Source organism: Vespula vulgaris, chromosome 8 (assembly GCF_905475345.1).
Source record: "Vespula vulgaris chromosome 8, iyVesVulg1.1, whole genome shotgun sequence".
Classification (NCBI taxonomy): Eukaryota; Metazoa; Arthropoda; class Insecta; order Hymenoptera; family Vespidae; genus Vespula; species Vespula vulgaris.
Genome location: NC_066593.1, coordinates 7,530,348 through 7,558,346, shown reverse-complemented (window position 1 = coordinate 7,558,346; position 27,999 = coordinate 7,530,348). Strand labels below are relative to the sequence as shown.

At 40.5% G+C, this 27,999-nt stretch overlaps 1 protein-coding gene across 3 annotated transcripts; it reads left to right on the top strand.

The window, feature by feature from the left end:
* The first annotated feature begins 2 nt into the window (after positions 1-2).
* LOC127065691 (paired box protein Pax-6-like) lies at positions 3-27,809 on the top strand. 3 transcript variants are annotated; one of them, XM_050998426.1, is made up of 9 exons: positions 3-200; positions 10,041-10,293; positions 10,668-10,848; positions 13,913-14,189; positions 16,733-16,897; positions 17,172-17,254; positions 22,820-23,046; positions 23,416-23,654; positions 27,423-27,809. In XM_050998426.1, the coding sequence occupies exons 1-9, from the start codon at positions 188-190 to the stop codon at positions 27,509-27,511; spliced, it is 1,527 nt and encodes a 508-aa protein (XP_050854383.1). In that variant the 5' UTR covers positions 3-187; the 3' UTR covers positions 27,512-27,809. The 3 variants fall into 3 exon arrangements, with proteins under 3 accessions (XP_050854383.1, XP_050854382.1, XP_050854381.1); XM_050998425.1 differs by having other exon boundaries at positions 6-200; positions 17,172-17,242; positions 23,401-23,654; XM_050998424.1 differs by having other exon boundaries at positions 9-200; positions 23,401-23,654.
* The last annotated feature ends 190 nt before the right edge of the window (positions 27,810-27,999 follow it).

Here is a 27,999-nt window from a genome sequence, read left to right as displayed (position 1 = left end):
AGGTGGCGGAGGAGGAGGAGGAGGAGGAGGAGGAGGAGGAGGCGATAGCCCTTCGGATTATCCGCCGAGTGTAGCGGCTGCGAGGAGCAGGGAAGCGGCGGCGGCGGCGCTGCACGCGGCAAGGACCCTGTTGGGCGCGGGGGTGGCTAACCCTTGCTCGTCCACCCCCGAGCCGCCCTTCTGGAAGATGCCGCACAAAGGTCGGTCAAATTACCATTCCAAAGATTAATGCTCTCTCTCTTTCTCTCTTTCTCTCTCTAGGACCTCATTTTTCTTACTTTTTTTTTCTTCCTAAGACTTTATCCGCTTCTTCTTTCCTTCTTCCCATACGTTTAAACATTGTTTCTTTCTTTCTTTTTTTCTTTCATTCCTTAAGACATCTCCATTTGCATTTTTTCTATGACTTTTAACTGTTAGGTATCTATATCGCGTATGGAATGTAATTTTTCGTTTGGTCATCTACTTCTCGCGTATTACGATTTTTAATTATTGTTCAGAAATCTATCTACAAATCGTTATTTTTGACACTACTGTTTTATTCTATGTATTTGGATGTTTTGTTATCTTTTTGTACCTCTATGTTCATTCCAAATTTGTAGTTTCGTTATGTTTCTCTCGGATCGTTTTATATAGTTATATGTATGTAAATAAAATATATCTATGTTTATTTAGTTATGTGGTAAAAAAAGAATCATTTTCATCGTTCTTACGTTTGTAAACACGATCGATTATGTCTTCTAATTTCGATTAAAATAATTTTTATTTTTATTTATCTTCGCTATACATCCTAAATAATAATTAATACAAATCAGATGCAAAACGAAATAAGATGAATGAAAAATAAAACTGCGATTGGTATCTACTTATGTTTTTTGCTTAACCATAATTTCATACTTTATCGCGTCGATATTTCTTATTGAACTATTTATTAAACACTAATTGTCGCTGTGTGAGCTAATCTAATTGAAAAGAGTGAAGAAAAGGAATACAAAATATGAACGTAAACAATATAACAAATTCTGAATAACTTTATTAATCTTTCAATGATATAATTATCTTTAACGATTGACCTTCATTTCAATTAATCATCGATTAATGACTAATGAGTTTCGCGTTTTCGATACTTTATCACGGTTGTTTTCGTTATCGAAACGCTCAGATGCACAAGACTCGATGTTTCACGAGACAAATACTTAACGCGTATTAGCACTTCACCCATTTCGCTAATGGATTCTTATTAGGATGAGTCTAGGTACATACGTTCTCCTTGCCTCTCACGCTGTCGTCGATCGTTAACGTCAATTTCGACGAGGCGCGTGGAATATGGTCCTAGAGGATTTCAATCTAGTTACGCTCGAGTGACGACGCATCATCTTCCTAGACGGATTTTGAGAGTCCAGCCAAAAGCGGTTACAAGGACTGCTCTCTCTCCTTCTCACTCTCTCTCTCTCTCTCTCTCTCTTTTTTCTGAGTGCTTTTACATGGATAAAAATAAGACTGCAAACATTTTTTGCACGAAGAAAGTTTTGACTTTGATTTATTTTATGACTGACATCAATTTTATAAGTATCTAACTCGTAACAATTATCTCCTTTCATTTTTAGTTCCTCGATCTATCGATTTCTACCATTGTATTTTACCAAAGAAACATATAATTATTGTTAAGAATTAGAACATTTGAAAAATGAATTCTGTATTATGAACTATACCGAAGAATCGTGATTCTTCAAGTATCAATTTTAAAGAAAGTTAAGAGGGTTCGAAAGAGTTGACCGTCTAGAGTCAAACAAATCGAGCATGTAAAATGAGACGTATTTAGTAGGACACGATTTCCTTCGCGATCCTCCGACTCATGACCTTTGCGTAAAGATACATTGAAAGGGTTGAAGAGAGAGAATAGGATAGGGACACAGAGAGAGAGACAGAGAGAGACAGAGAGAGAGAGAGAGAGAGAGAGAGAGAGAAAGGGAAGTAAATACGTCTACGCTTATGGGCTTAGGTGGGGCTGGCGGTTATCCCCGGGGTTAGTCCGTAACCCGACACGCCTTTCCTTGGCTTCTGTCGGACCAACAGCCCCTTCGAGCCGGTAGTTCGACGTTGAAGGGTGGCGCCTTTCACCTAAAAGCCGTCGCGTACGAATCCAACTTGCTACGCCATACACAGTAGACTATTTTACGTCGGGAGTATCTACCTCTCTTATGTCTTTTATAACACCGATTTATACCTACAAATTAGTTATTGAAAAGATCCTTTAAATCTTGTTATACGTGACGAATTATTTCACGTGCTTTTATTTGATGTCTCAGTTAAAAAAACCATATTCAAACGCATATCGAACAATTATAACGTTTATCATCCGATCATAGATATTATGGATATTTGGGGAGTGAACTATCTGTTCAGAATAACCAGTTGTTAATACGAAGTAGAAAAAGCTTTTTTGTAATATTCATTAAATTTTAAGTGTATCGATTTCACAGGAACAAAAAAGTCTTGGTTTCATTAACAACATGACTCCTCGTTTTGTTAGCTGTACTCCTTTAATCCGCACGATAATAACGCTCAGAAAGAAACTCATTGACAAAGGGTAGTGTTCGTTCTAGCAAAGACCTGTTTCGATTTACCCTTTGGCACATAAACCACCACGAGGCAGCATTCTATAATACTTTCCGTAGCGCTGTGGCTTTACGCACGCTCCGGCGCACCAAAACACTTTGGTATCGCGTTACACGCCTCGAGATCATAATACGAGTTATAGAGGAGTAAAGTGTGCTTTCCCCCTTCTCGATCGTGAACCATTCGAACACCGTGTATTGCTTCGGGGCGGACAATGTCTGCTTGGCACGAGCGAACGAACGAACGAACGAACGAACGAACGAACGAACGAACGAACGAACGCCGGGCAAAAGCGACCCTCCGAGCAAAACCGTCCATCCACCCGACCATCCATCCTACATCCATCCTACATCCATCCATCTATCCATCCAACCAGTCAGCCATTCATCCAACCGACCATCCAACTACCGGCACGATGTCGTCTCTCTCCTTCCCCATAAAACTCCCGTAGGCTATTCGAATCAAACGGTCGATTCACGAGAGTACTTTATTTTCTGCGTCGCTACAAGATTTGTTAATGGTTATGGTTTGTCTCGTAACGCCGTCGCTTCGTCTCCCACGAATCCATTGAGATTAACCTTCGTCACAAACGGATATGTTTCTAGGATCGTTCATTTACTATAGGAACGAAAAGTTTTTCCTTTTTCTTCTTCTTTAAAATCTTCTTCGTTATGTTTATTAGATATATCTGAAATATCGACAAATCGCTTGTCTTCGTATCTTGACGTATCGAAACGAAACGAAAAAGCTTTAACAGGTTTAACCTTCGAACAAAGTCTCCAATTGGTAATGATATGAAACGAGAAATCGAATTAAAAAAGACGTTTCGTCAAAGGTAATCGAACTTATCATTTTAACGATGAAGTCGATTTGTCGGCTAATTATCTTTTATCTACTCAACCAACGATTTCTTCTTTTTTCTCTGGGAAGTGTATTGTTCAGTTAGATAATTCTCTGAGATTTTTATTTTGTCGTAAACGATGTCGCTCGATTCTAAGGTCGTGTTGCTACTGTAGCTGCTTCTCTTCCCTTTGGTTGAGTCCCTGACGTCTATTATCTTTACGCTTTTGTACCTTTTGTCCTGTTACGAGGACGACGATGACGTACTCGTATCTCCGGACGTGAACCGGTCTCTCTTTCTCTCTTTCTTTTTTCTCTTCTTCTTTTTCTCTCTCTTCGGTTCTTCCTCACATTCTGTATAGAAAGAAAAAAGAAAGAATTGCGGTCAGCCGAATTCGTGGCGGGCCCGTCACACCGAGACACTCTGGTTTATTGTCAAGCTGAGCGGGGGTGTGGGGAGGGAGGGTAGAGGCTGGGAAAGGTGACGAGATGCCACTACTCATATTCCTGTTCGAGTACAAATTCTTACGGCTTGCTCTGTGGTCGCGCACTCGTTAACCTCAAGTTTTATACCTTTTAATTGCTCTCGAGCTCGATTTACAGCAAGAAAGGAGTACGTATTGTCTTACGAATCGAAAAACAACAATTCATTGTTACCGTTTGATACCTTACGAATAATTCTTTCGAAATTTCTTTACGAATCGCTAAATAATTCTAAAAAAGTCTGAAAATCTAAATAGGTCTAAAAGGTAACGACACGTAAACTGTTTTCTTAACCCACATTAAATAATTTCCATAATTATTTCATAAAATTGAGAAAATAATTATCTTCCTTTAGTTCCTCTATCTTTAGTTTTAATATTTCCTAATATGTGTCGGACTTGGAAAAAAAGAAAAAGAGAAAAAATGAAAAAAGAAAGAAAAAAGAAACAAAAAGGGAAAAGAAAAACTGGACGCAAGAAGGGACAGACGTGTTCCATAAACTTCGCAATTTATGCGCGAAAAAGGGGACAGAGTTCCAAGACTCGCGCGATAATGAGTCGTACGACGACATTGGTGTGTAGTAGCTGTTCTCGCTAATTCAAACGCTACCTCCTAACATCGTACGTAATGAATTCAACTCTCGAGAACCAAAAAGAGAGAGAGAGAGAGAGAGAGACAGGAAAGGTGTCTCGCTCTTACCACGATTCAACTCATTAGAGAATGTAAGCCCTCAGCAACATATTTGATGTCACCCCTGTCGTAGGATCTGTAGAAAGAGACCGAGAGATGACGAAAGAGAGAGAGAGAGAGAGAGAGAATCGAGCTGAAACCGAGCTGAAACGAAATTCACGAGTTTATCTCGAAACACTTTGGAAGTGAAACGCGTTTTCAACCCTTCTCCTCGGCAAAATGAGAGATGCGCGCGATGACGTGATAATAATGCTCGGAGATATTTCAACGATGTGTAAATAAGTACGATTTTTTTAGCACCGTCAACGAGTGACATTACGTAACCATCAAAGCCTCCCTTTTCTCACCGATTCTTCGTGGAAAGAGAGAAATCGACGATATAATTGATGACATTCTTTAATCTTTCCACTTAGTAAGATAGAAAGTCGAGATTATTTGCACGCTCGCAACTATCTGATCACGTGCTGTTAATAGCGTGATGATATAAATCGTTTCGAATAATTACATTTTTAATAACGTCAGGCCATTTTCCCGATTGTTTTGCTATGTTTCTGTATTTTTGAATTTCATACACTTTTCTACGACCTTGTTAGATATTTCTTCTCGTGAAAAAATAGAGAGAGAGGGAGAGAAAGAAAGAGATAAGGATAATCCACAAATTTGAATAAATTTGTTAACACTTTAAAAATGATTGGTTTAAACTTTCTGGATATCACGAGTACTTATCGTGATAGAAACTCGTAACAAGTAATGTGACTCACTATGGATATCAAAGCCAAGCTTCTTCGTCCTTTAAATTCTTCGCTTTCCGAAGGAGAAAATCGAAAGGTTCGAGTTCCTCTTTCTCGGCGAGGAGACTTTCTCTTTTGATCTTTCTTTTTGCACGCGAAAGGAACGAAAAGAGGTTAAAAGAAAGGAAGAAAAAAGAAAACGAAGGAAGGGTGTCCGAAGGACAGAGAAGTTGCTCGAGTCGTTTAACGAGGAACGGAGACGATTCTTGGCTCTCATAGGGAGAGTAGGCGGTAGCTGGTTAAAGTGGTGGTAGTGTGGAGAAAGGAAGGAAGGAAGGAAGGATGAGTAGAATGAGTAGGAGGAGATGGAGGAGAGAGTAGTGGAGGTGGTAGTGGAAGGGTGCCGCGACGTCGTGCGCCAGTAGGAAGGGATTTAATCTGTGCTCCGTTTCACGCTTAGCCAAGTGGAACCTTTTTGCCTCACTTTGCGGCATGACTCGCTTTTGCGCTGGTCGTCGCGTAGATTAACGCGAAATTATATATAAAGAATGTGTGCGAAGCTAGCGTGTATGTGCGCGCGCACACCGTGTTCGCGAATCGCCGGCGTTGCTTGGACGATTCACCCTGCCTGCTGTGCCAACATACGAGAGTGAGAGAGACGGAGAAAGAGAAAGAGAAAGAGAGAAAGAGACAGAGACGGAGAGAGAGAGAGAGAGAGAGAGAGAGAGAGAGAGAGAGAAGGAAATGAAGGATGGTGTAAGAGGGAGAAGGTAGTATGCACTTTGTGCGTTCACCTCATGTGCAACTTCCTATATACACGTGTATATACGTACGTATGTACGTATAGGTGCAAATCCACGGGAAGTCTTCCTTTGTAATGAATTAAAGCGCTAACGGAGAACACTAGGGTCGTGGCATACCTCAAAGGGCGGTTCAGTTTTCTCGCCTCGGAGCGGGATTGGGCGAGAAGATGTTGCGCACAATGCTAACTGCCGGTCACGTATCTTCTGATATTCGATTGGTCCTGAGAGATCTTCACAGGGGCCATTGTTCGGTGTTTATTGTTCTTCGCTTCGATTAATGATTTTTGTCTTCAGGTCCATCGATCGCGAATAAAAATACATTACAAACTAATGATCTTTTATAGTTAAATAGGAAATACATTTCTAGTAGGTATTTTCGAATATGAAATAGAAAAGTTCAAGTAAATATCTACTATAAACTGTAAAATCGTTGATTAATCAATAGATAGCCCGATCAACAAGATTATCAAGGATAAAGTTGTTCGATAAATAAGCAAATAAGATCGCTGGCATAAATCTAGGACGCGGTATCCCTTTGGAGCGTCGTTTATTATACAAATAACGTTAGATACGCCCCAAGCACGATATTATTATCTTCGGCAAATTGATCGTTACTTATTTTCATCGTCGGTCGCCCTTCCATCCCGTATCTTAGGTGCGCCATTAAAAAGGACGACACGAAGAGGGGCGAAAGTAAAAAGCTCGGAGGGGGCTCGAACTTTGTCGGTTTACATCGTGTGAAACTTCGTATAGTATACGTATAGATACACGAGCCGGCGTTACGGATTCTCTCGGACGCCCTTTGTAGAGAATTAAAACTGTAGCGGGGCGAGAAACATCCCCTGTCATATGCCTTTCTCAAAGGGTGACTTAGTTTTTTCATCTCGCACGCGGTTGAACGACAAGCATGTTCGATCGTTCCACTTACTTCAAACTTTATCTTATCAAGTCCTTTTTATTTTGTTAAGTTCTCGTATTATTTCTAACAACTATCTAAAGTGTACTTACTAAATTTGTTTAATGCATTTTCTAAGTTAACGATTAATGTTTAAAATATTTATTGAACGAAAATTCGATCCACTCAACGTCACGTTTTATTTATTTATTTATTTACTTATTTATTTTTTCTTATCTATGATCAGATATATCCTCAATTATTTGAAATAATGTTTTTTTTATTATAACTTTTTGTTTTGTAAAAATGGAAATAATTTTATATACAAAAAGCGTACGTCCATTGTCTTTCATCTCGTTCAAAGGATGAAATTATTCTTTCTTTTTATTTTTGTAACTGATAGAATGGAATACATTGTATATTTACGCTTAAAGGAAAAGAAAATCGAGCTAGCAAATATCTGAATATGTGAGTCCCTCATTTTTTCCCAACAGAAAGAGAAATAGAGGTTGGAACATTTACTTTTTTTTTTAATTAAAGCTTTTCGGTCGGTGTTGGTACGTCATGTCGTTAACCGTCCTACCGTTAGTAAAAGAGTAAGAGAGAAAGAGAGAAAGAGAGAAAGAGAAAAAGAGAATTATAATTTGATGTATCTCGTTGCATAAATTAAAGGAAGCGCGAATGGTAAGATCGCGGAACGATGGACAGATCTACATACTCGCTTATTAAACTGGGCACCTGTATGAATATTCATTGATTCTTTACGTGGAAAAGAACTCTCCAAGTCTCGGCTGTCATTTTAATTGCTTCGAGAAAAGAAGAAAGATGGCTTTATTTTGTCTTCTTCTTCTTCTTCTTTTTCTTCGTCTTCTCCTTCTTCTACTTCTTTCTCTTTTTCACCTCCTTCATTTTATTCTTCACGGAGGTTTTAGTCTTATAGTCCGTTTTTCCTCACAGTTTCCCAGTTCAAACAAGTTTTGGTTAATGAAATCGAGAATATGAAAATTTCCTGCTTTTTTTTTTTATCTTTCTAAGCAGATATAATTGGACGAATTTTAATTCTATGATAGAATACAGTATTTATGTAATTCATTCATATTTTCACTTAAGTATACCCAAGAATTTAAATCAACCGATGGATCTATCTCGTAGACAATCGTATTCATAGAAATTTTATATTACGATACGTGATGGTATTGACAAGCGATACGATTGATGGATATCAATAAACTTTTCCATTTTATTTTATTTTTTTTTTTTATTTACGACAATTGATATAAATTTGGAAATTTTATTTATCAAGAATAAGCATTTCTAACGAATGCTATGGATTAATACTGCAAATATATATAATTTTGAGATAGATACTTGCAAAAAAAATAAAACAAAAAATAAGAATGTAAAGACAGATATTTATTCGTCGCATTCTTTATACTCAACATAAATGTCTGCAGATATTTACGGAAAAATAGTTCACGGTTTTTGATGAATACAAAATAACGGATGTGATTACGTCTACGAGTGATGAATACTTGGCTTGGCACATAGAAATGGAAGATCATGCGAGGAGAGGACAACCTCCTTCTTTTTTCCAACGACATCAAGTAATCACAAAATGCAGGGAATCTCGGCTCCTCGTAGTGTTCGCTGAAGAGGTACTGGCGGAGAAGGAGGAGGAGGAGGAGGTGGTGGTGGTGGTTCTGGTTGTAGTAGCAAAGAGTGAAGGAGAAAAAGAGAAAGAAAGAAAGAGTTAAAGAGAGAAAGAGAGAGAAAGAGGAAGAGAAGAGAAGGAAAGAGAGAGAGGGCCTGTGAAACGCGTCGTGCGTCGTTATACAAAGTGGTTTCGTACGGTGACGCCGTGCTCAGCCCATTCAAATTACATTCCAACTATTTCTTGTCGCTTTGCACGGCGCAAAAGTGGGAGATTAATTAAATTCGTTAATTGCAAGATGCATTTAGCGCGCAGTCTCCTCGAGTCCCTCTCTCTCTTTCTCTCTCTCTCTCTCTCTCTCTCTCTCGCTCTCATTCTCTCTTTTTCACTCACTCACTCTCTCTCTTTCTTACTCTTTTCCACTCACTCACTCACTCACTCACTCACTCACTCACTTACTCACTCACTCACTCACTCACTCTTTCTCTCTCTTTCTCTCTCTTCGTCCTCGAGGTGAGTCACGACGCATTCTCGTTGTACGACCCTTACCACCCCCACCCTAACTTCCTACACCCTTCTCTCCCCTAGTCCGTCGCCAGTGTTAGCGCGTGAATTTACAAAGCGACGACAAAGGTTAAAAAGCTTCGCGTTTTACTAGTCCATCCGCTTCGTTTCTCACACTTCCGTTTTTTCATTTTACTTCCCTTCCTATTTTTCTCTCCTTCTTTATTTTTCCTCATTTCTATATCTCTCATTGTTTTTACTATTTCTTGAATAATTGATACGCCCGAGTCAATCAAAGTACTCCGTAAAGTTGACTCATTGTGAATATTTGAAAAAATATTTTATTCTTCTTTATCTCTTTTCCCTCGTTCTCATTCCAACAGAAAAGCGTCTATCATAATTTTCACATGGTTTAATTATATTAGAACTCGCTTTTCTCCATCTCTTTCTCTTTCTTTCTTCTTCTATACCAGATATCATAGAGTCGAATTTCGTTAGATGAAGGTGTCACGTTTAATTAAATTAAGTAGGGTTTTACGTTAGATTGAATTAGATTAAATACAATTAGTCCGAATTAATTTCGAAACTCTGTCGGGTTAAATGAAAGCATCGAATTGTACGTATTTGTGATCAATTATGTAACATGCAAAATTCCAAGGAATTTGATCATGTAAAATAGCGAACGTATTTCAATGGTATCATAGAAGGATCGTTGAAAGGTCGATGATCGATTAATGCGAATACATTAATTGGTAATTAATCAGCGAACAGAAGAAGCTATTCGAATGTGATAATAAAATACAAATAGCGCGCGTTTTGCTTCACAGAAGAGGACTTGATGCACGGGGGTGGCGCGGGTATTGGAGGGGGTTCTATGGTCGGACAGAACTCAATATTTGGGTGCTCGGCTGCAGGACACAGCGGGGTTAACCAGCTCGGCGGTGTTTACGTCAATGGTCGGCCATTGCCAGACTCCACCAGGCAGAAGATCGTCGAATTGGCGCACAGTGGGGCGAGACCTTGCGATATCTCACGAATTTTGCAGGTTAGCAACGGATGTGTCTCCAAGATCCTCGGCAGGTGAGTTATCTTGTAAGTTAATAACTCGTTTACATGTTGATCAGAGTTCAGCATTATGTGGAATAGATCGAGATAGTTCACTGTTCTTTTTTTCAAGCTTTAAATTTGTTTTATTTAGTCAATGAAATTGGTTGGAAAAATCATTTTACCTTCAACCAAAAACTTTGTAGTATATTCGAATAATACGAAGATCGTTTGCTTGAACTATGTCAAGTTAATAATTAGAGAAGAGAACGTAACGGTAGTACAGACAGGAAACAAAGACGAGCCTGTAACCGTCACGATGACGATTCAAACGATTAGACGATAAATAAAGAAGATATACGTGTATAGATCCAAAGAAGTTAGGAACATTGATCTTTTTCTTCTTACAGGTATTACGAGACCGGATCCATAAAACCACGTGCGATAGGTGGGAGTAAGCCACGAGTAGCGACCACTCCGGTCGTCAATAAGATCGCCGATTACAAGCGCGAGTGTCCATCGATTTTCGCTTGGGAAATACGAGATCGACTTCTCCAGGAAGGCGTTTGCAATAATGACAATATACCAAGCGTGAGTAAAGATCTACACGTACTTCGTAGGAATATAAAAAGATAACGATTTCCTTCGAATTATTCCTTCTCGTTATATTAATTTACAATTGTAAAATGAATCTTCAAAAAAGAAAAAAAAGAACCAGGATATCTAATAATTTTCTCCTCCGTTGGCCAAAAATTTCCTTCGCAAAAAAAATTTGTTTTCACAAAAGCATTTGAAGTTTTACGAGTTTGCGTAAAAAATTTCGCGAGTGTACGTACTTATGACAAAACGATTGAAATACGCGATAGAAATCTCGATAAGTTAAGATTAAGAGAGAAAGAAAAAAAAAAAGGAAAAGAAAAGAAGAAAAGAGGCGTAGTCGGTGGCTTATCAGGGTGCGGACGCAGTCCGGTACTTACCCGTCGGATCCGGCCACTCGACCCTAATCAAAGTCTCGTAAATACGATCGGTTGGGAGGGGTAATCGGTCCATTACGCGGACCAAGGCTATTGTCCACCCTCGCGTCGAATGTTCTCTCAACTCCCTTGAACCCCCTATCACCCCTCTTCCGTCAGAAAGAATCGGCTCTCTCGTACATAGAGCACATCCGTGCGTCTTCCAAACATCCTTTTCAACCCTCCTCGCGAATATCTGTTCGGACGAGAAGGAATCTTCGAACGGTATCTCGCTTTTCCTTCGAGTGCCGTTTCCCGTCTGTCCACTTCTTCCTTCCTTTCGTCGCTCCCTACCTACCCTTTGGATCGGAACGTCCATCAGAGAAATAACGAGAGGGAAAGACATCGCACGCGTTCTGGTCGTTATTCCAATCGTGGAAGAATCGTTCATTTTAATCGGTTGTCCACGGTTCTCAAGAAGGTTAGGAATCACAGTCAAATTATTTTCCGAGATACCGGTATATCCACAATTAATATAGATTCAATTCTACGTTTTCTTTGTTGTTACAACGAACGGAATTGATTGAACCGATCGATAAAAAAAATTACATTAATATATTGATATTCTGGTCTAAAACCTATATCTAATAATTCTTTTGGTACTATTAATAGTGCCGGTAAAGAAAGATTTGTAGAATCAATTTCAAACGATATCACTTAAAGCTCGATTACAAAATATGCAACGATCTTGACGAAGATCGATAGTCTCATATACATCGGCGTTTCTTTCTGTCTCACTTAACGATACGTCCAGACGACTATCATCTATATTCCACCTATGCTGGCACCAGTGATAGCAATAATAACAGTATTCGTAATACTAATAGCGTCGGTCGTGGCTGTTGCGGCGGGTACACATTGTGGCGTCGTCGACGATAGGGTGTGAGGAGGCATGCAGGGAAGGGACACGAGTAGTAGGGGTGATCAGGTATGAGAAAGATAGAATGAGAATGAGAGCGAGAGAGAGAGAGAGAGAGGAGTCGAGCGAACGGAGAAGCGGGTAGAATCAGAGTGAATGGGATCAGTTAAGCGTGTTGCACAATTATTCGTGTCCGGTCGCGCGTGTAATGGTCTGCATCGGTGCTGCGGCTGTTGTGCGGCAAGAGCGGAGCTTGAGCGAGGCCGAGCATGGGCAATGCGAGCCATAGCGTCGAGCCATAGCCGGCTTTGCACGACTCGATGATGGAAAGGCTAGATCAGGATGGGCGAACTGCTGTCGAGCGCGGTTAGTCGAGAAACGTCCTTTTCGTTTCCCTCACTGCATACCCCACACTCCATATTCTCTACCCCTAGTCTCGTACAATCACCGTCCACCTATCCCTCGGAGTCTGTCATTACGTCGCGAAATCGGAAGGGAATCTCGCACGCGAACGAACCTTTCCAAACGAGTCCGCTCTCGATTCTATCGCTCTACTATAGCTATGTACCTATCTCGTTCTCGGATTCGATACAACGATTAATGAGGGAGGATCGATGAACTATCGGTCCTTCCAATAAGTCCTCTACCCTTTCGAACTCTTCCTTCAGTAATAATGGTATCGGAGTGATCGATGATGTATGTTCGATGAGGTAAAACAAGGCTGAACTATTAATGAGACTTCTTTTTTAACGAGTCGCGTCTTATTTGATATCATTCGTTCGTTGATCGAATGCAAACTTTATTGAGAGTTATTAGATTTATCATTATTCTGTTATCATCTTTCATTATTATCGAATCTTGATTTAATTTAGTATCTTTGTTCTTCGATGTTTCTCCTAATAATCATAAATCATTGATTCGCGATTAGAATCGTTGGCCCTCAACATATAATCGAAGTATAATCGTTATTCCATGTTTTTTAAATCTGATCGATTCGAAGTGTTTCCTTATTTTCTCTCTCTCTCTCTTTGTCCGTCTCTCTCATTAAAGCTTTTAACCGAAATTGTAATAAAGATGCTTAGTTCAATACTGGTTGAGTGAAGACATAGTGTATACTTTAAATATATCCAACTTATTTATACCATTCATGTTGCACAAAAAGAGGACTACAAAGAGGGTGGGAGAGGGAGAGAGAGAGAGAGAAGGATGAAGAGAGAATGACGGACGAGGGCACGCGTAGAGTACAGAGCACTATTATGTACGAGTCGAGAGCACCGAGACTCACCCCCGTGGCTCGTTATAACTTTAGAAGTTAGCCAATGGTTCGACCGCAATGTGCAAGGTGAAGACGACCGTGTCTGGATAGAGGGAGCGAAGAGCTATGGAAACCGTTTCATGTAATAATAATTGGATGGCGGCATCCTTTCATCTGGAGATTTCCCTACCCCGATGAGAGAGGAAGCTCTAAAAAGAGAAAAAGAGAGAGAGAGAGAGAGGGAGAGAAGGCCAATGATGATATTCGTGGACTCACGGACGAATACGAATCTAAAATATCCGAAGAGTAGACAAATTTTTACAAAGAGTTACTGGTCTCGAGTACATCTCTCTTTCTTTTTTTTCTGGGAATATACAATACCTTTGTAATAGACCTTTTTCTTTCTTTAACTAACAACTACAATTAAAAAAAAAAAAAGGAACCTTCGACAAATTCGTATTTGGTTAATGATCTACAATAGCAAAATTGGAAAGGATATCGATCGAAGAATTTGACGTATTTTTGTAGGTGTCGTCGATCAACAGGGTGCTTAGGAACCTAGCCTCTCAGAAGGAGCAACAGGCGGCAGCGGTGCAAGCGCATCAAGGCGCCGAAAGTGTTTACGACAAGCTGAGAATGTTCAACGGACAGGCTGCAGGTTGGCCACCGGCATGGTACTCGGCTACGCCCTCTCATCATCCACTGGCCACTGGCATTCCAACAGCGGCTACCCCTGGCTCCGGACAGTCTCTTCTACCCGGTAGTCAACTACATGGTCGTGACGATTCTCTGCTCAAACGAAGCGGTAAGTTCTAATGATGTTCTTTGTTCAGGAATATTTTATGGATCGTTCGTATCAGAATCACAAATAATATATTCAACAACTTATTCTTCAAGTTATCGTAAGAAAATCATATTTTTCCTTCATCATTCGGATTTTGTCGAATATCTTGCTAATAAACAGATAAGAGATAAACATAACGTTGTTTTTAGAGAATCACGCGATCGAATAAATTTTTCTCTTTCTCCCAATGGATTCCAATAGCTCTAAAAAGGAACCCTCGTAATCCTCGCGCCCTCGATCCACTTCTCGATCAACAATGGTCGAAAGTCATTCGCGTGGCTCTGTAATTCGAAACGCTCCTTACGGATTCTATGCACGCGTTAAGTCGGATTCATTGACGAGATCGAGAAAGAGGCATTGTGAAGGGCGTCCCTGGTGTTGAACCACCTACGAGCAATCTAGACGAACCTTTTGGCTCAACGCAACGTGGTGGGTTCGCAAGGTCGACGATACCTGCACGATCGTCGTCCTCCACCTCTAATAGGATCACGAAAATCCGTGTGCGCGTTTCGATCGCGGTTGAGATTGTGCCACAGATGACGATTCCAGATGCGCTTTCTACCCCGAAATCCGGATTACGCGAAACTCTGCTTCTCGTGTGTGAAGGACAAACGATGCAATATATGTCGGGGTTCCTGATTCAAGAATTATCCCAACATTTCGCCCACAGCTGCTATTGAAATTATTCTTCTCCGGACCTTAAACTCAACTTTCTTTTTCTAAAACGATTATTTTGATCGTTTCAATATGAAGAAAGGCGATCGATCGATAAGTTTAATGTAGTACAAAAAATATATTCAGAAATAATAGTCGATAATAGTCGAGATGTTTAAACGAACAGAATGTTTGTTGATCGACCGAATGGAAAAAATAGAAAAGTCTTATTATCAATGTCCTATACTTTGGTGTTAATGCAAAAACTATAACTATCGATAGTCGCGTATTTCCGATCGAATGAGCATCGGCATCGGTATCGACATCGGTATCAGCAGCAGCAGCGGCTAATCCCTTTTCTCTTCTCTTCGCTTGGTGCGTCGTCACCTAGAAAATTAAAGCCAACGATCGGTCTGCAGGGGACTGTTGAGATCCTCCCTATCGGTCGTTACGCGCAGGGGTAGCGTGCTTGTGAGAAGAACGACAACGAGGGGGTGTCTTCAGTCGCAGTGTTTGGAGCTGACGGCATTTCGAGTTGTGCAAGAGTTGAGAGAGAAAGATAAAGATGGAAAGAAAGAGAGAATATAACTTTGTGCTGAAGGCGAGAAGCTGACGAAGTTATCGTACATTTAACTTTCAACATGCGTTTGTATCCGTTTTACCAGTTCCTTCCCCTATACATTTATTAAACTTTTCGTAAATGGACGTCGCGATGACGCGATAAAATATTAGTCTTTAAAACGAGACTTTATTCCATCGCGATAGCTCTTTCTTTTTACTCTTCCTCTCTTTCTCTCTCCTCAAAATATCGGCTTACTTATCGACCACAAGTATCACTTTTTACTTATACTTTTTATTTCGACATAACCGAACCGATCGATTATACTGTCTCGATGTTCTGTGTGCTCCGTCGGACGCAGACTTATCGTGTAAACGCGTTACGACGTCACTGTCAGGAGAATATTAACGATTTTTCACGATGGACGATCGATCTGATGGAACGAACGAGTACGACGATTACGATTAAAGTATAACATTTTCGAGACGTCTATTTCGATTTTTCTTTTTGTCCTCGTCTTTTCCTGTTCCCCGCGGTTTAAAGGCTAAACGTTGGCTTTATCGAAAATGGGACATTCTATACGTAACAACGTATCTCTTTCTCTCTTGTTCTTTTGCAAAGGCTTACAAAGAGATGGAAGAAGAACGAGAGAGAGAGAGAGAGAGAGAGAGAAAGAGAGAAGAAAAAATAGATAGATAAAGAGAGAGAGAGAGAGAGAGTGAAAGATAGAAAGAGGATTGGCAGCGTTGGTAGACAGAGAGACAGAGGGATGCAAGAAAGGTTTCTGAAGGGATGAGAAGTGCCGAGGGTTCGGTTCGCAGAGGCGGAAAGTAATCGCGGCTCGCGATAACGCGCCCGTACCTGTGTGTGTATGCGCGCACCGATACACGCACCAATATGGCGACCCTGAAGATCGAGGGTGGAACGTACGCCTAGACGCGTTTTCCCTCTTCGTGTCTAGGAATTCAACAGACGCTCGTTGCCACCACCGCAGCCGTTGCTCGTAGCTGAAATCGTTGAAACGTAAGCTCGTCGAGGGGAACCAAACTCGCTTCCTTAATTGGATCGATCTCCTTGCTGGCAGGAGTTTCTATCCTTGTCTTTTAACCGTGAAATTTTCAAAATATTAAAAAAAAAACATGTAACTCATCTTTCGTCAATTATTTCCAAATCATTTTCAATCGCACATTTAAACGCGCATATTGTACTTCGCAAACGTTAGTTTTACGAGTAGAAAAGGAAACATTTTAGTAGGATCATTCGCACGAAATTTTGGAAAATCTCTTTCCAGACACGGGTTCTCTGTTGTCGCATCAGCAGGAGACAACGTCGGACGGGAACTCGGAACACAATTCATCCGGCGACGAGGACTCGCAAGTACGACTAAGGCTGAAGCGAAAACTTCAGCGCAATCGGACGTCCTTTTCCAACGAACAGATAGACAGCCTCGAGAAAGGTGAATATATTAAATATTTTTAATTAAATTCTTCTATTTATCATTCTCATTCGACGAGGAAACTTTGACTAGTCGAGTTTTTATATTTTTCTCTATTCGATTATTGTTTATATCATTGTAAATCGTTGTTGACTGTTCATTATTATGTACAAACCACCAACGTTTGCATTTGATTTCTTTAACACTGATCCTTCCACGAAAAGTTCATAACGAATCTAAAATCCGTGTTCCTTCAATAACTTGGCACACTTGTTGCAAACTGGTTTCGTTTCAGAATTCGAGCGGACACATTACCCGGACGTGTTTGCGCGGGAGCGTCTCGCCGAGAAGATTGGATTGCCCGAGGCACGTATCCAGGTGAGTGTGAATGTGCGAATGAGGCGCGTGCTTCCTCTTTCTCGTATACTCCTATCCTAACCTTCATCCATCGGTCTCCTTTCTCCGTTTCCTTTAGAGAATTTTCTCTTTCCTTCTCTCTCTTTCTTTCTGTCTCTTTCTCACTTTTCTCCTTTCGACTCTCGCCTGCTCGTTCCTTTCGAAACGAGCGGGCGTTAAGCAAGGAGACGCCCTTTCATTAAACGTTTTAAAACGTGCTCACCGCCGGCAATGCACACGCAGGATGCACTTTAAATGCCGAGAGAGTAACGTCCTACCCAACTTCCCAACGAATCTCTTTCCACCCTCTCTCTCTCTCTCCCTCTTTTTTACTTTCTTTTCTCTCTTGCTTTCGGTCTTCTTTCACACTTCCTCGCATGGGTTTTACTCGTTAGGTGAATTCTATGAGACGAAAGGGATCCCGATCTTTCTAGAATTTTTCCCTTAACGACGTCGATTTTAATTGGATTATTCGAAGACTCTTCCTTCCCGCAAAATATGTTTTTTTCTTTCTTTTTTTCTCTCTCCAAGCGGTGAGACCAAGTCTCATGGTTTATAGTTATTTCATTATGTCTATTCAAGCGTAGAAATATTTCCTCGTCGTTTCAGAGTATCACTTCGTTTCTTTTTTATGCGAAATTCCGTCATCGTTTCGATTATCCCCGGGAGGATGGATCTCTCGTTTCTCCTGATGAAAATCGTCGAATTTGACGACGCGAATATTTAGTTAATATTTTCTGCACGATTCGCTAATAAATGTGATATGGTATACACGAGATTTATACGCCCGATACAATGCATCGTTTTCCACGCATTGTTACATTTACAAGAGCGCTCTTCGTAATAATATTAAATTACCGTAACTGTAAAACGCGTAATGAAACGCACAAGTTCGGAAGAGTGGAAAAAATAATGTGTTCGAATGATTTTCTCATAGTGTGCGGTAACGGGAATTAATATTTTTACATCTATCTCGAATTAATGCGAATTTTTGCGAGACAAAGGGAACGATAAACGAATATGACGTGTTATGATTTTACGAGATCGATAAGAGAGAGAGAGAGAACAGGATGAACGCATATCGAATATTGTTATTTCAAAACAATGATCCATGTTTGTTAGCAACGCTGAAATATCCAAGCATCGTTTGCAAATATTCACCATTTCAACGTAAACGCAATTGCCACTCGACTTCGTTTGTATATCTTGTGCATATTAACAGATGCAAAGGAATATATCGTTTGTAAATTCGTTTTATGAAATGTTTTTCAATTAGCGAGTCGCAATATTTTTTGCGAAATAAGAATTATAAAATGATTAACATACTTGCATATACATACATAGAAATATGATATTACGATATACGTAATAACAAGTCATTGGGTTAAAATATAAGCTTAAAAAACCAAAAGCAATTTTTGTACGCGTTCGATTATCAAATTTATAGGAGAATATCCCGAATGTTTTCTGACAAAGGATAATTTTTTACCAATTCAAATGTTATGTCACGGGAATTTTTATTCCCCATGGGAAATTAACTTCCAACAAAGGTATCAACTTTTATAGCTTTCAATGGCCCAACTATAGAGTTTGAAAGCTTTCATAATTTGTTTCTTTCATGGTTTTTCCATATTTCCCAATATGAATTAAATTTGGCTCTAATATTCGATGAAATGGCTCGACAATACAAACGATAAATCTAAATGCAATGTTACAAAAAATTTTTTTTAACATTTCGCTGGAAGGTAAGTATTAAAGATAATAGAAACACGAACATTTTTGTTTGAAAGAACTAAGGTTGAAAGAACTAAATCAGTTGAAAGAGCAATAGCTCCACAAACGATAGATCCGAAGTCTAATCTCGTTTCAATCATGCGAAAAGTTAAATTTGTTTGCGAATACTATGAATTTTTGAAATTTTTTAAAGTTAACAAATATTTGTACCTATTCTCGATTTAATTAAAAAGTAAAATACATAGAAATAGTTGCTTCAACTAAATTAATCACTTTTATATCGTTTCGATAAAAGGATGAAAGTAAGAGAAATCCAAAAAAAAAAAGACCGAAATAAAACAAAACACGTAACCTTGCATCTTATTGTTAGTTAGTAACAGATAACAAATTATAGTCGATTACGTTAATTCTTTTCTTGATCAAGCAGATGGATTTCGGTCGAGTGTTCAACGATAAGCGCAATTCCATCAAACGTGACAAACAGAGAAAGACGAAAAAGAGAAAGAGGGACGAAGATACGATAGGATGTAGAGCAGGCGCGCTTCACGGCGTATTATTTTAATTAATACCGCCGGTCGAGCCACAGGGTGACGTATGGCCGTATAAGCTAATATGTACGCAGCCTTGTCGGACATTGTTTGGTCGTACCGCTCTGATACCTCTCTCTTTCTCTCTCTCTCTTTCTCTCTCTCTCTCTCTGTCGTCTCTCGAGGGATGATATTCGAGCACCGTCTCTCTCTCTCTCTCTCTCTCTCTTTCTGTCTCTCTCTTTTCTCCCTTCCTCACCTGTTTCAACGATGGGGGGTAGCGAAGTGGCCGGCCAGGGGTGGTGATGTTGCCGGTGGTGGTGGTCGTGGAGATGGTAGTAGTAGAAGTGGTGGAAGTGGTGGTGGTGGTGGTGGTGGTTGGCGTGCCTCTAGTAGCCGTGCGCGGAGCGTTATGTGGACGTACAAACAGTGCAAGACCATGTTGACGCATGTTTTCAAGCCTCGTTGGCTGGTATTGATCTTGCTAAGTGCAGGAAACCGGGAGTGCCAGGAGAGCGAGAGGGCGAGAAAGAGGGAAAGACTAGGGGAGACAGACAGGGAGGGAAAGAACAAGCGGAGGAAGAGAAAACAAGAAAGGGAGAGAAAGAGAAGAGAGAGAGAGAGAGAGAGAGAGAAAGAGAGAAAGGGATGAGTCGACCGTTTCGACCGACGGTCGATTCTCTGAACGGCTGGAAGTTCCACGTTGCGCATTGTAAAGACAAAAATCAATGGATGCGTATATAAAAATGCATGGATAGTAGTATTAAACGTACGAACATGTAGATATCGCGAATTAAAATTTAAAGAGCAAAATGATGACAAAAGAAAACAAGATGGAGGTAGTAAAGAATGATGGAACATCTAAATATAGTTACTTGCGAAAAGAATATTCGGTTACGCGTTAAACAAAAATGAAAGGGAAAATATGAATGAAAGAAAGTCAACAAAATAAATGAATGATCAAAGGTAAATAAAAAAGGAAAGAAAAGAAAAGAGAAAGAGGAAGAAAAGAAGAAGAAGAAGAAGAAGAAGGAAATAGAGCGTACTGAACGGCGGCCAAGCAAATGGTGGAACCACCATGCCAAATTCGATACATATACGTATACATGCGTACAGTGTGAGAACACAGATAAGGGTAGACGTTTGGGCGTATATAGAGGAAGATAGAAAGAGACAGAAAGAAAGAGAGAGAGCAAGTCAGATAGAAAGAGGAAAATAGAGGGTGAGGAAGTAACGTATAGGTAGCGCGCGCGACGCGGACGAGTCTCTCGGTGAGCTACGAGGGATCCGGCAGAAGGCCTAAGAGGGTTCGGACGCAACCATGGCAACGACGCGTCCCCGGGGAGGTTGTCCTCCGATTGGCCGTTCCTCGTTCGCTCTTCCTTCGTCCTTTCGTGCGTCTGTGTACTAGCGGGCATCTCCACGAGGTTGTTCCATGGCCTAGACTGCTCGCCGATTATCATCGCACGCGACTCTCCCTTCCTCGACAGAGAAATACAGAGAAAGACAGAGAAAGATAGAGAATAACAGAGAAAGACAGAGAAGAAGAGAGAAATGGACAAAAAGGGATGCTCCTGTTCGGAGGGAGGTATACCGCAGGATTTCCGACGCGTCTCGAGAGGGTAAATCGTTAGAGGGTGGCTGTGAAAGGTTTTCCGTGATGGAACGCACAAAACGATTCTTACTTCAAGTATATTTTTATTATATTTCTTTTTCTATCTCTTTCCCTAACTTCGACTCAATCTTATTTATTCAATTCGCTTATCGTTCCTTCTTAGAAATCTTCACCTTCGATAAGGATGATTCTAATTCTTAGCTGATCTTAGTTGTGACCCATCTTCTTCAACTCTATCAATTCATCTTCTTTATTTTCGGCATCACTTATCATCCCTTTCAATCTCGCGTCTGTTGACTTTACAAGCGGATTCATTTCTGCAAATATTTTTCGATTCGAATAAAACTCGTATAGAAATTACTGAATATTCAAAGGTTGGAACCATCTTTGAGATATCGTCAATCAGAATAGAAGATGTGTGCTTTCTCTCTTTCTCTCTCTCTCTCTCTCTCTCTCTCTCTCTCTGTCTCTCCTCTCTCTTTCTTTATCTATCTCTCGTTCTCCTGAAGAGGGTCGAAAGCAAGAGGTAGATAGACAGATAGAGGGAGAGCATCCCGAGGTCTATTCGGGATCGCAGAATTCCGAATGGATCGATTCGAACGAGTTTTCGGGGACAAGGGAGGACGAGTTTACGAGGAGCGACGGTATTGGGCGGAAGGAGAACGCTCCGAGCGAATGGTAGATATTTGACGGTGGGGTTGCTCGAACACGATTTGCTACCCTTCTATCCCCCCGTGGTCGTTCCTGCAAACTGCCGGGGAATGAAATTTATTTTTTGATTCAATTGACGCTCGTCGATGGGTAGCTCTCGAAACCGCGTTACTCGCTACGCCGAGAGTGAAGAGGAGAAGTATAGGAAGAGAGAAAGAGAGAGAGAGAGATAGACAGACAGAGAAAGAGAGAACTAGAGAGAATAGGTAAAACTTCAATTCCTTCGAACCATATTCCTCCTAGTTTCCATTTTTCTGCGAACGAGAAAATTCCTTTTTTGTTCGTTGTATTCGAACTTTCGAGAGGTTGAAAAAAGTAAGTTACTCGATATGCACGATCACTACAAATTTAGTAATAGGAGTGAAGAGCAAAAATAATGATTGTTTCATTCCATCCTCCTCCATTCATTTTGTCTTTAATAATTCCGGTACAAAGTTTTGTAAACTGCTCGTAAATCATTAACATTTATATCGCAATTTGTAACGCGAGAGTAACAAGATCGACCAGGAGAAATTCAATTTCCCGATCATTTAATTGCAATTAATGAACGTGAGATCGAATTTCATGTAAAAAAAAAAAATAGAAAAGAGACAAGGAAAATTGCATTTTAAAAAAAAAATGTCGGATTAATTTGCACAAATAAATATACAAGAAAAGAGATATCTCTAGTAATACAAAATATAAATTCGAAAGTAAGGAAGCAGAGAGTAAAAAGAGGGTACGAGAAAGAGGAAGAAGTGCGAGTGTGGGTGTGCATGCTTGTTTGAAAGAGAAAGAGAGAAAGGAACAGATTGAAGATGAAAGATGGAAATGCGAGGTAAAAGAAGTGGAAAGAGAAAAAGGAAGTGTACATGTGTGTGTATGAGAAAGAGAGAGAGAGAGAGAGAGAAAAGAAAGGCGAATCGCGGGGAATAACGCATTTATCGTGACAGAGGCACCGTTTGGTTTCACCGGTTGCAGGTGTGGTTCAGTAATCGCAGGGCAAAGTGGCGTCGAGAGGAAAAGTTGCGAAACCAGAGAAGAGCGGCCGTCGATCAGGTTGTCGGAGGTGGAAGCGGGGGTGGTAGTAGCAGTGCCGCACCTCCCGCAGCGACACCGGCCACTCCACGTTTGCCTCTAAACGCCGGATTCAACGCCATGTACTCCTCGATACCGCAGCCAATTGCTACTATGCCTGACACTTACAGGTTAGTTAGTAGAAAATCCGTTTGTATTTAATGTATTTATAGATGTACGTTTATATATATATATATATATATATATATATATATATATATATATAAGTAGAGTAAAGTAAAAAGAGAAAGTAACTCATCTTTTTGTAAGTATAATATTTCGATATCGGTAAGTATCCAAGTTCTCAAAAAGGTTTAAGTAAATTAATTTGGTATAAATTAGGTATCAATATCTCAGGTAATAATAGGGTAAGTATCCTTCGAAACGGTGTAACGAGCGTAACGAATCTTATTGAAAAGTTTGGTGAACGTCTAAAAGGCGAATTATTTTCAACGCCCCATCGTGGATTTTCTCTCTGATGTCAGTTCAATGTCGGGTAGTCTGGGCGGGTCAATGGGTGGAAGCTGCCTTCAGCAACGAGCCGAGGGATACCCGGCGTACGTGTTCCACGAGCCACTTCACTCGCTCACGCAGTCTTACACCCACGCACACAGCACTGCGCATTCGCAACCCCATCGTGGTATTCCGACCTCCCATGGTGGTACCCCCACCACGCCGGGTGGCCAACCTGCGGGACCAGGTGGTGCACCCTATCAGCCGACGACCTCGACCGCGACCGGTAAGTTTTCTATTGACTAATTTAAGTATTCATTTTGCCTTTTAGTTGTTTCTAAAGTTTAGTTAGGGTTGCTTTAAAAAAAAAGGCGATTTTTATATGTTTTATTTTTTTAAACGAACCGTTTAACACGAAAGTAGAGAATTAATGGTTAGTAGTATATTATCTACTAACTTCTTAATCACTGTTTGATATTTTATTTGAACAATGTTAGCATGTTTTGCGGTTTACTTTATACAATATACATATCTATATTGTTCTAATCTTTCTATTCTATCTATTTATATTACTTATTTTATATTGTTCGTTTATTCATCCTTCGTCAGGAATACGGATTGTATTCATTGTTCCCCTTGTTAACGAGAATTAGGGAAGAATTTAACTATATTGACATAGATTCGTTGACAGAGAAAACCATAATAGAATAATTAACGCATCCATGACGGGACGGAGAATTCGTACGCAATGATTTTAAAGATATCATTCTGTTTCAGCGGTGGACGAAAATCGTTCGATGAGTATCCTCTCCTCTCCGCGCTTACAAATGCGAATTCGCAACTATTTTGAGTAGGTCAATATTTGTCGTGTTTGCATTACACCCTAGTTTCAAAGCAGATTAGCTGTAAACTGGATTCGAAACTGAAACGAAATTACCGTTTCGATTTCCCGCACGGCCCCCGTTCGCTGATTTTATCAGCGGCGAACGTCGTCGGTGAGCATACCCGCACGTGTATGCGTGTCGAGCGATAACGAATACGGTATCTCCGATATTCATCGCAGTTTGAGCTTGCAGCGATACCGCAGTTCTTCTAAAAACGTCGATCGCTCGAATTTCCTTGCGAGTTCCACTTTTTACACGTTGCAAGAACCGATTGGAAAACATAAAAATGAAGGAATAAACGGCCATTTTGAATAGATTTCATTTGACGATATTTTTACGATTATTTTCATTTTATATTCATTTTTTCAAATACTGATCACAGTTATTTCGTAAAATTCGAAATCAAATAAAAAACGTTAGTAGTAATGTGAACGCGATAAAAGAAACATTCAGATTTCGCTAAGGAATTGCATAGGTTAGTAGTTCTCTACGATTCGCTCGAATGATATCTTAAATTTTTATTCGCTCGTCAATTCAACGTAAGAATTCCTCACGTTCGTTTAATAACGCGTGCGTGCCGCGTCGTTCATCCGCTCAACCTCCTCGGTTGCGTCCCATTGTCTCTTTTATTTTAGCACTTTATCTCTGGATATTTGATCTCTCGCTTCGTATCTCCGGAGAGTTTCGGGGTGTCGCTAATTTTATGTCGTAAGCTTTCAACCATTTCGGCGTCTATTAACGGAGAGAGCTATTTTCCGCGAAAAGGGAGAGAAAGAGAGAGAGAGAGAGAGAGAGAGAGAGAGAGAGAGAGAGAGAGAGAGAGAGAATATCGCTATGCTTCATATCCGTGAAATATATCCTACATTTTTATCACTCCCAATGACATTGTGAATAATCGTGCCGGTGAATCTATTATCTGCGCTTCCACGCGTGCATTCAATACCTTTAATTATTTCCCACGTACCGTTAATGATATTCCATTCATCTGCTTCTTTTTTCTTTTCTTTTTTTTTAATATGCGTTAAATCGACGTTGCTTTATTTACAAAAGAAACGTTCGTGTGGGCTTTTCCGAGACGAGCATTTTTAGGGTACCTTAAAGGATTGAAATAAGTCTAATATTAAAAAAAAAAAGAAGAAAAAAAGAAAAAAGAAACTCGCATCGAAGAACAAGAAGATTTCTTCCTAGGAGAGAGAGTAGAACAGAGTCGAGTCCGTTTTTGTTTCGAATTTTCTTCGTTATTCACGAATCGTCGCTTCCTCTCTATCTCTTTTTCTTTTTTGCGCTCAGTGTCGAGTGCAAAATAAAGCGGCGAGGATTACCTGGGAGCCTCTTCGCACGCAATCTACATAGACCAAACCCCGTTCTCTGAGAGAAAGAGAGAGAGAGAGAGAAAAAGAGAGAGAGCGAGAGAGAGAGAGAGAGAGAGAGAGAGAGAGATAGAGCTAGAAGAGCGAGGGGTGGTCCAAGTGGTTATAGCACGCGGGTCGACGCTCGCCCACGGAATTGTAAAAGGATTTTAAAACAAATCTCGCATGGCGCCGGCGGGCTGAATCGAAGAATGGGATGTTCGGCGGTTTTCCACCCCCGTCGACGTAGAGCTCCTGAATTTTCCATTTTCTCGACTTTCTCTCTCTATCTCTCTCATTCACTCACTCACTCACTCACTCGTTTACTCGCTCACTCACTCTTTCTCTCTGTCTTCCTCTCATTTTCTCTATCCATCTCTATTTCTCACCCCTCTCCCGTTTAACGAAAGCCGTCGAGGGTCGATCCTCTTCGTCCTGTATCTCTCTTCCTCCCTACTTACCCTTCCCTTCTATCCCTTCTACTCGCTTTTTCCTTTCTCTCTCTCTCTCTCTCTCTCTCTCGTTCTCACTCTCGTCAGAATGTACAGGGGTGAACAGAGGATGTGGATGGGTTGGGTCTCGCCTCGGCTGGGCGAGCGCTCAATAACGTGCGAACCCAAAGGGGAGGAAATACGGGGGTGCGCGGCGTACCTACAGGAATGGAGTGGAGCGATGTAGAATGGTGGAATACTGCGGAACACGCGCGGCCTTCTTTTCCTACTCTCTTTTCCGCTCTTTCTTTTCGTCTCTCTCTCTCTCTCTTTCTCTTTTTCTTTCTCTTTCTATATATATATATATATATATATATATATATATATATATTTCTTTCTCTTTTAACACGGTGTCTATCTTTCCTTCCTTTTTTCTCTTCTTACACGCCATTATCCTTCATAATCGCTTTACGTGCGCCAACGCCGGAGATTTCTACAACGCTCTCGTTATCATTGCACCTTATTTTCTGTCTTTCTTCTATCTATCTTTTTCTCTTTCTTTCGGCACCTATGTCTCTGCAGAGAGGAGCACGTTTTCATAGTTAAGTAATCGGTTGTGGTGAAGACACTGTTCACTGTTGAGAACATTTTCGCTTTTTCTTCCTTCTTGCATCAACGTAATGAAGGTTAACACATGCATCCATGGTAAAGCTTTCCTTTTTCTCTTAGTTATGTTTTTGAAAGGATAATTTTGAAAGATTCATTTCGGAGTTTAATATCGAAAGAAATCCTTTCGTTATATTTTATATAAATGTACTGATAATTATTTGCAAAGTAAAATAATATATATCTTCAATTTAAAAAAGTCTTGTACCATGAGATAACATCAATTAATATATTTTGTTCTAACAAAATTACTTTAAGGAATATAATTATAAAAGATACTTGATCACATTCGATCTAACGTTTAAATATAATCAACTAATATGAAAAAAATAGCTATACATAATATTTATGAGTATAAACGAGGATATTCGAAATAGTGTCCTTATTGGATTAATATTCCACGTTTCCACCACGTTTGTCGGATTAATTTTATGGTTGAAATGATTGCGATTGATGGTTCTGTAGTTATACGTACGATTTATCTGAAAGAGTTCTAATCATTTGTCAATCAAAAGATCAATATCGGTAAATAGTAACGCGAGTTAAACGTTCTCTGTTCGTGAGGAATTCTCCGAGACCTTCGAGTTTTGTTCGCGAATAAAAAAGTAAATATAACGAAAAAAAAAGAAAGAAATAGAGAGAGAGAGAGAGAAATTAGAGAAAGGCCGTTTTGCATGAGAGGAAAGGAAGGTAAAGCAAGCGATCGACCTTGAATATGTTTCAGGCGTAATATCGGCAGGCGTATCGGTGCCAGTGCAGATACCATCCCAGACTCCGGACCTGACTGGCAGCTATTGGCCTCGGCTCCAGTGATCCCAGCTATTCGGGTTCCCGCCCGCGAGCTTGCTCGTGGGGCAGGAGAGCCCGCCACCACCGACGGTCACACCGGGTGCCGTTTCGAGACCGCTTTTAGCCAGTCTCGGCATACCGGCACAACCACCGACGGCGTCCCAGCAACAGCAACAACAGCCGAGCAGCACGCCGGCAACGACCCCCGTACATACCTCCGATACCAGTGAATGAATGAGACGCATCATCGCGGTCCTCTCTCTATCTCTCAAATGAGAAAGAGAGAGAGAGAGGGGGGGAGAGAGAGAGAGAGAGAGAGAGAGAAAGAAAGAAAAAGACCGAGAGAATCATCGAGAATTCATCGAGACTTCTAACCACAGCGAGAAACACCTTTTTCTAAGACTTACGATATTTTCCCGTCAAGCGAGGCCTCGAAACGTCGCTCGGCGCTGATGACGTCCTCGAACCGGATACCTCACCTACTTTTTTCATCTACTCGCACTGAGTTCGGA

What these genes read in the sequence shown, in the direction of transcription:
- LOC127065691 (XM_050998424.1), top strand. An exon ending in GATAGACAGCCTCGAGAAAG is followed by an intron (nt 16,898 to 17,171) that starts GTGAATATATTA and finishes GTTTCGTTTCAG; the next exon opens with AATTCGAGCGGACACATTAC. An exon ending in GACGACCTCGACCGCGACCG is followed by an intron (nt 23,655 to 27,422) that starts GTAAGTTTTCTA and finishes AATATGTTTCAG; the next exon opens with GCGTAATATCGGCAGGCGTA.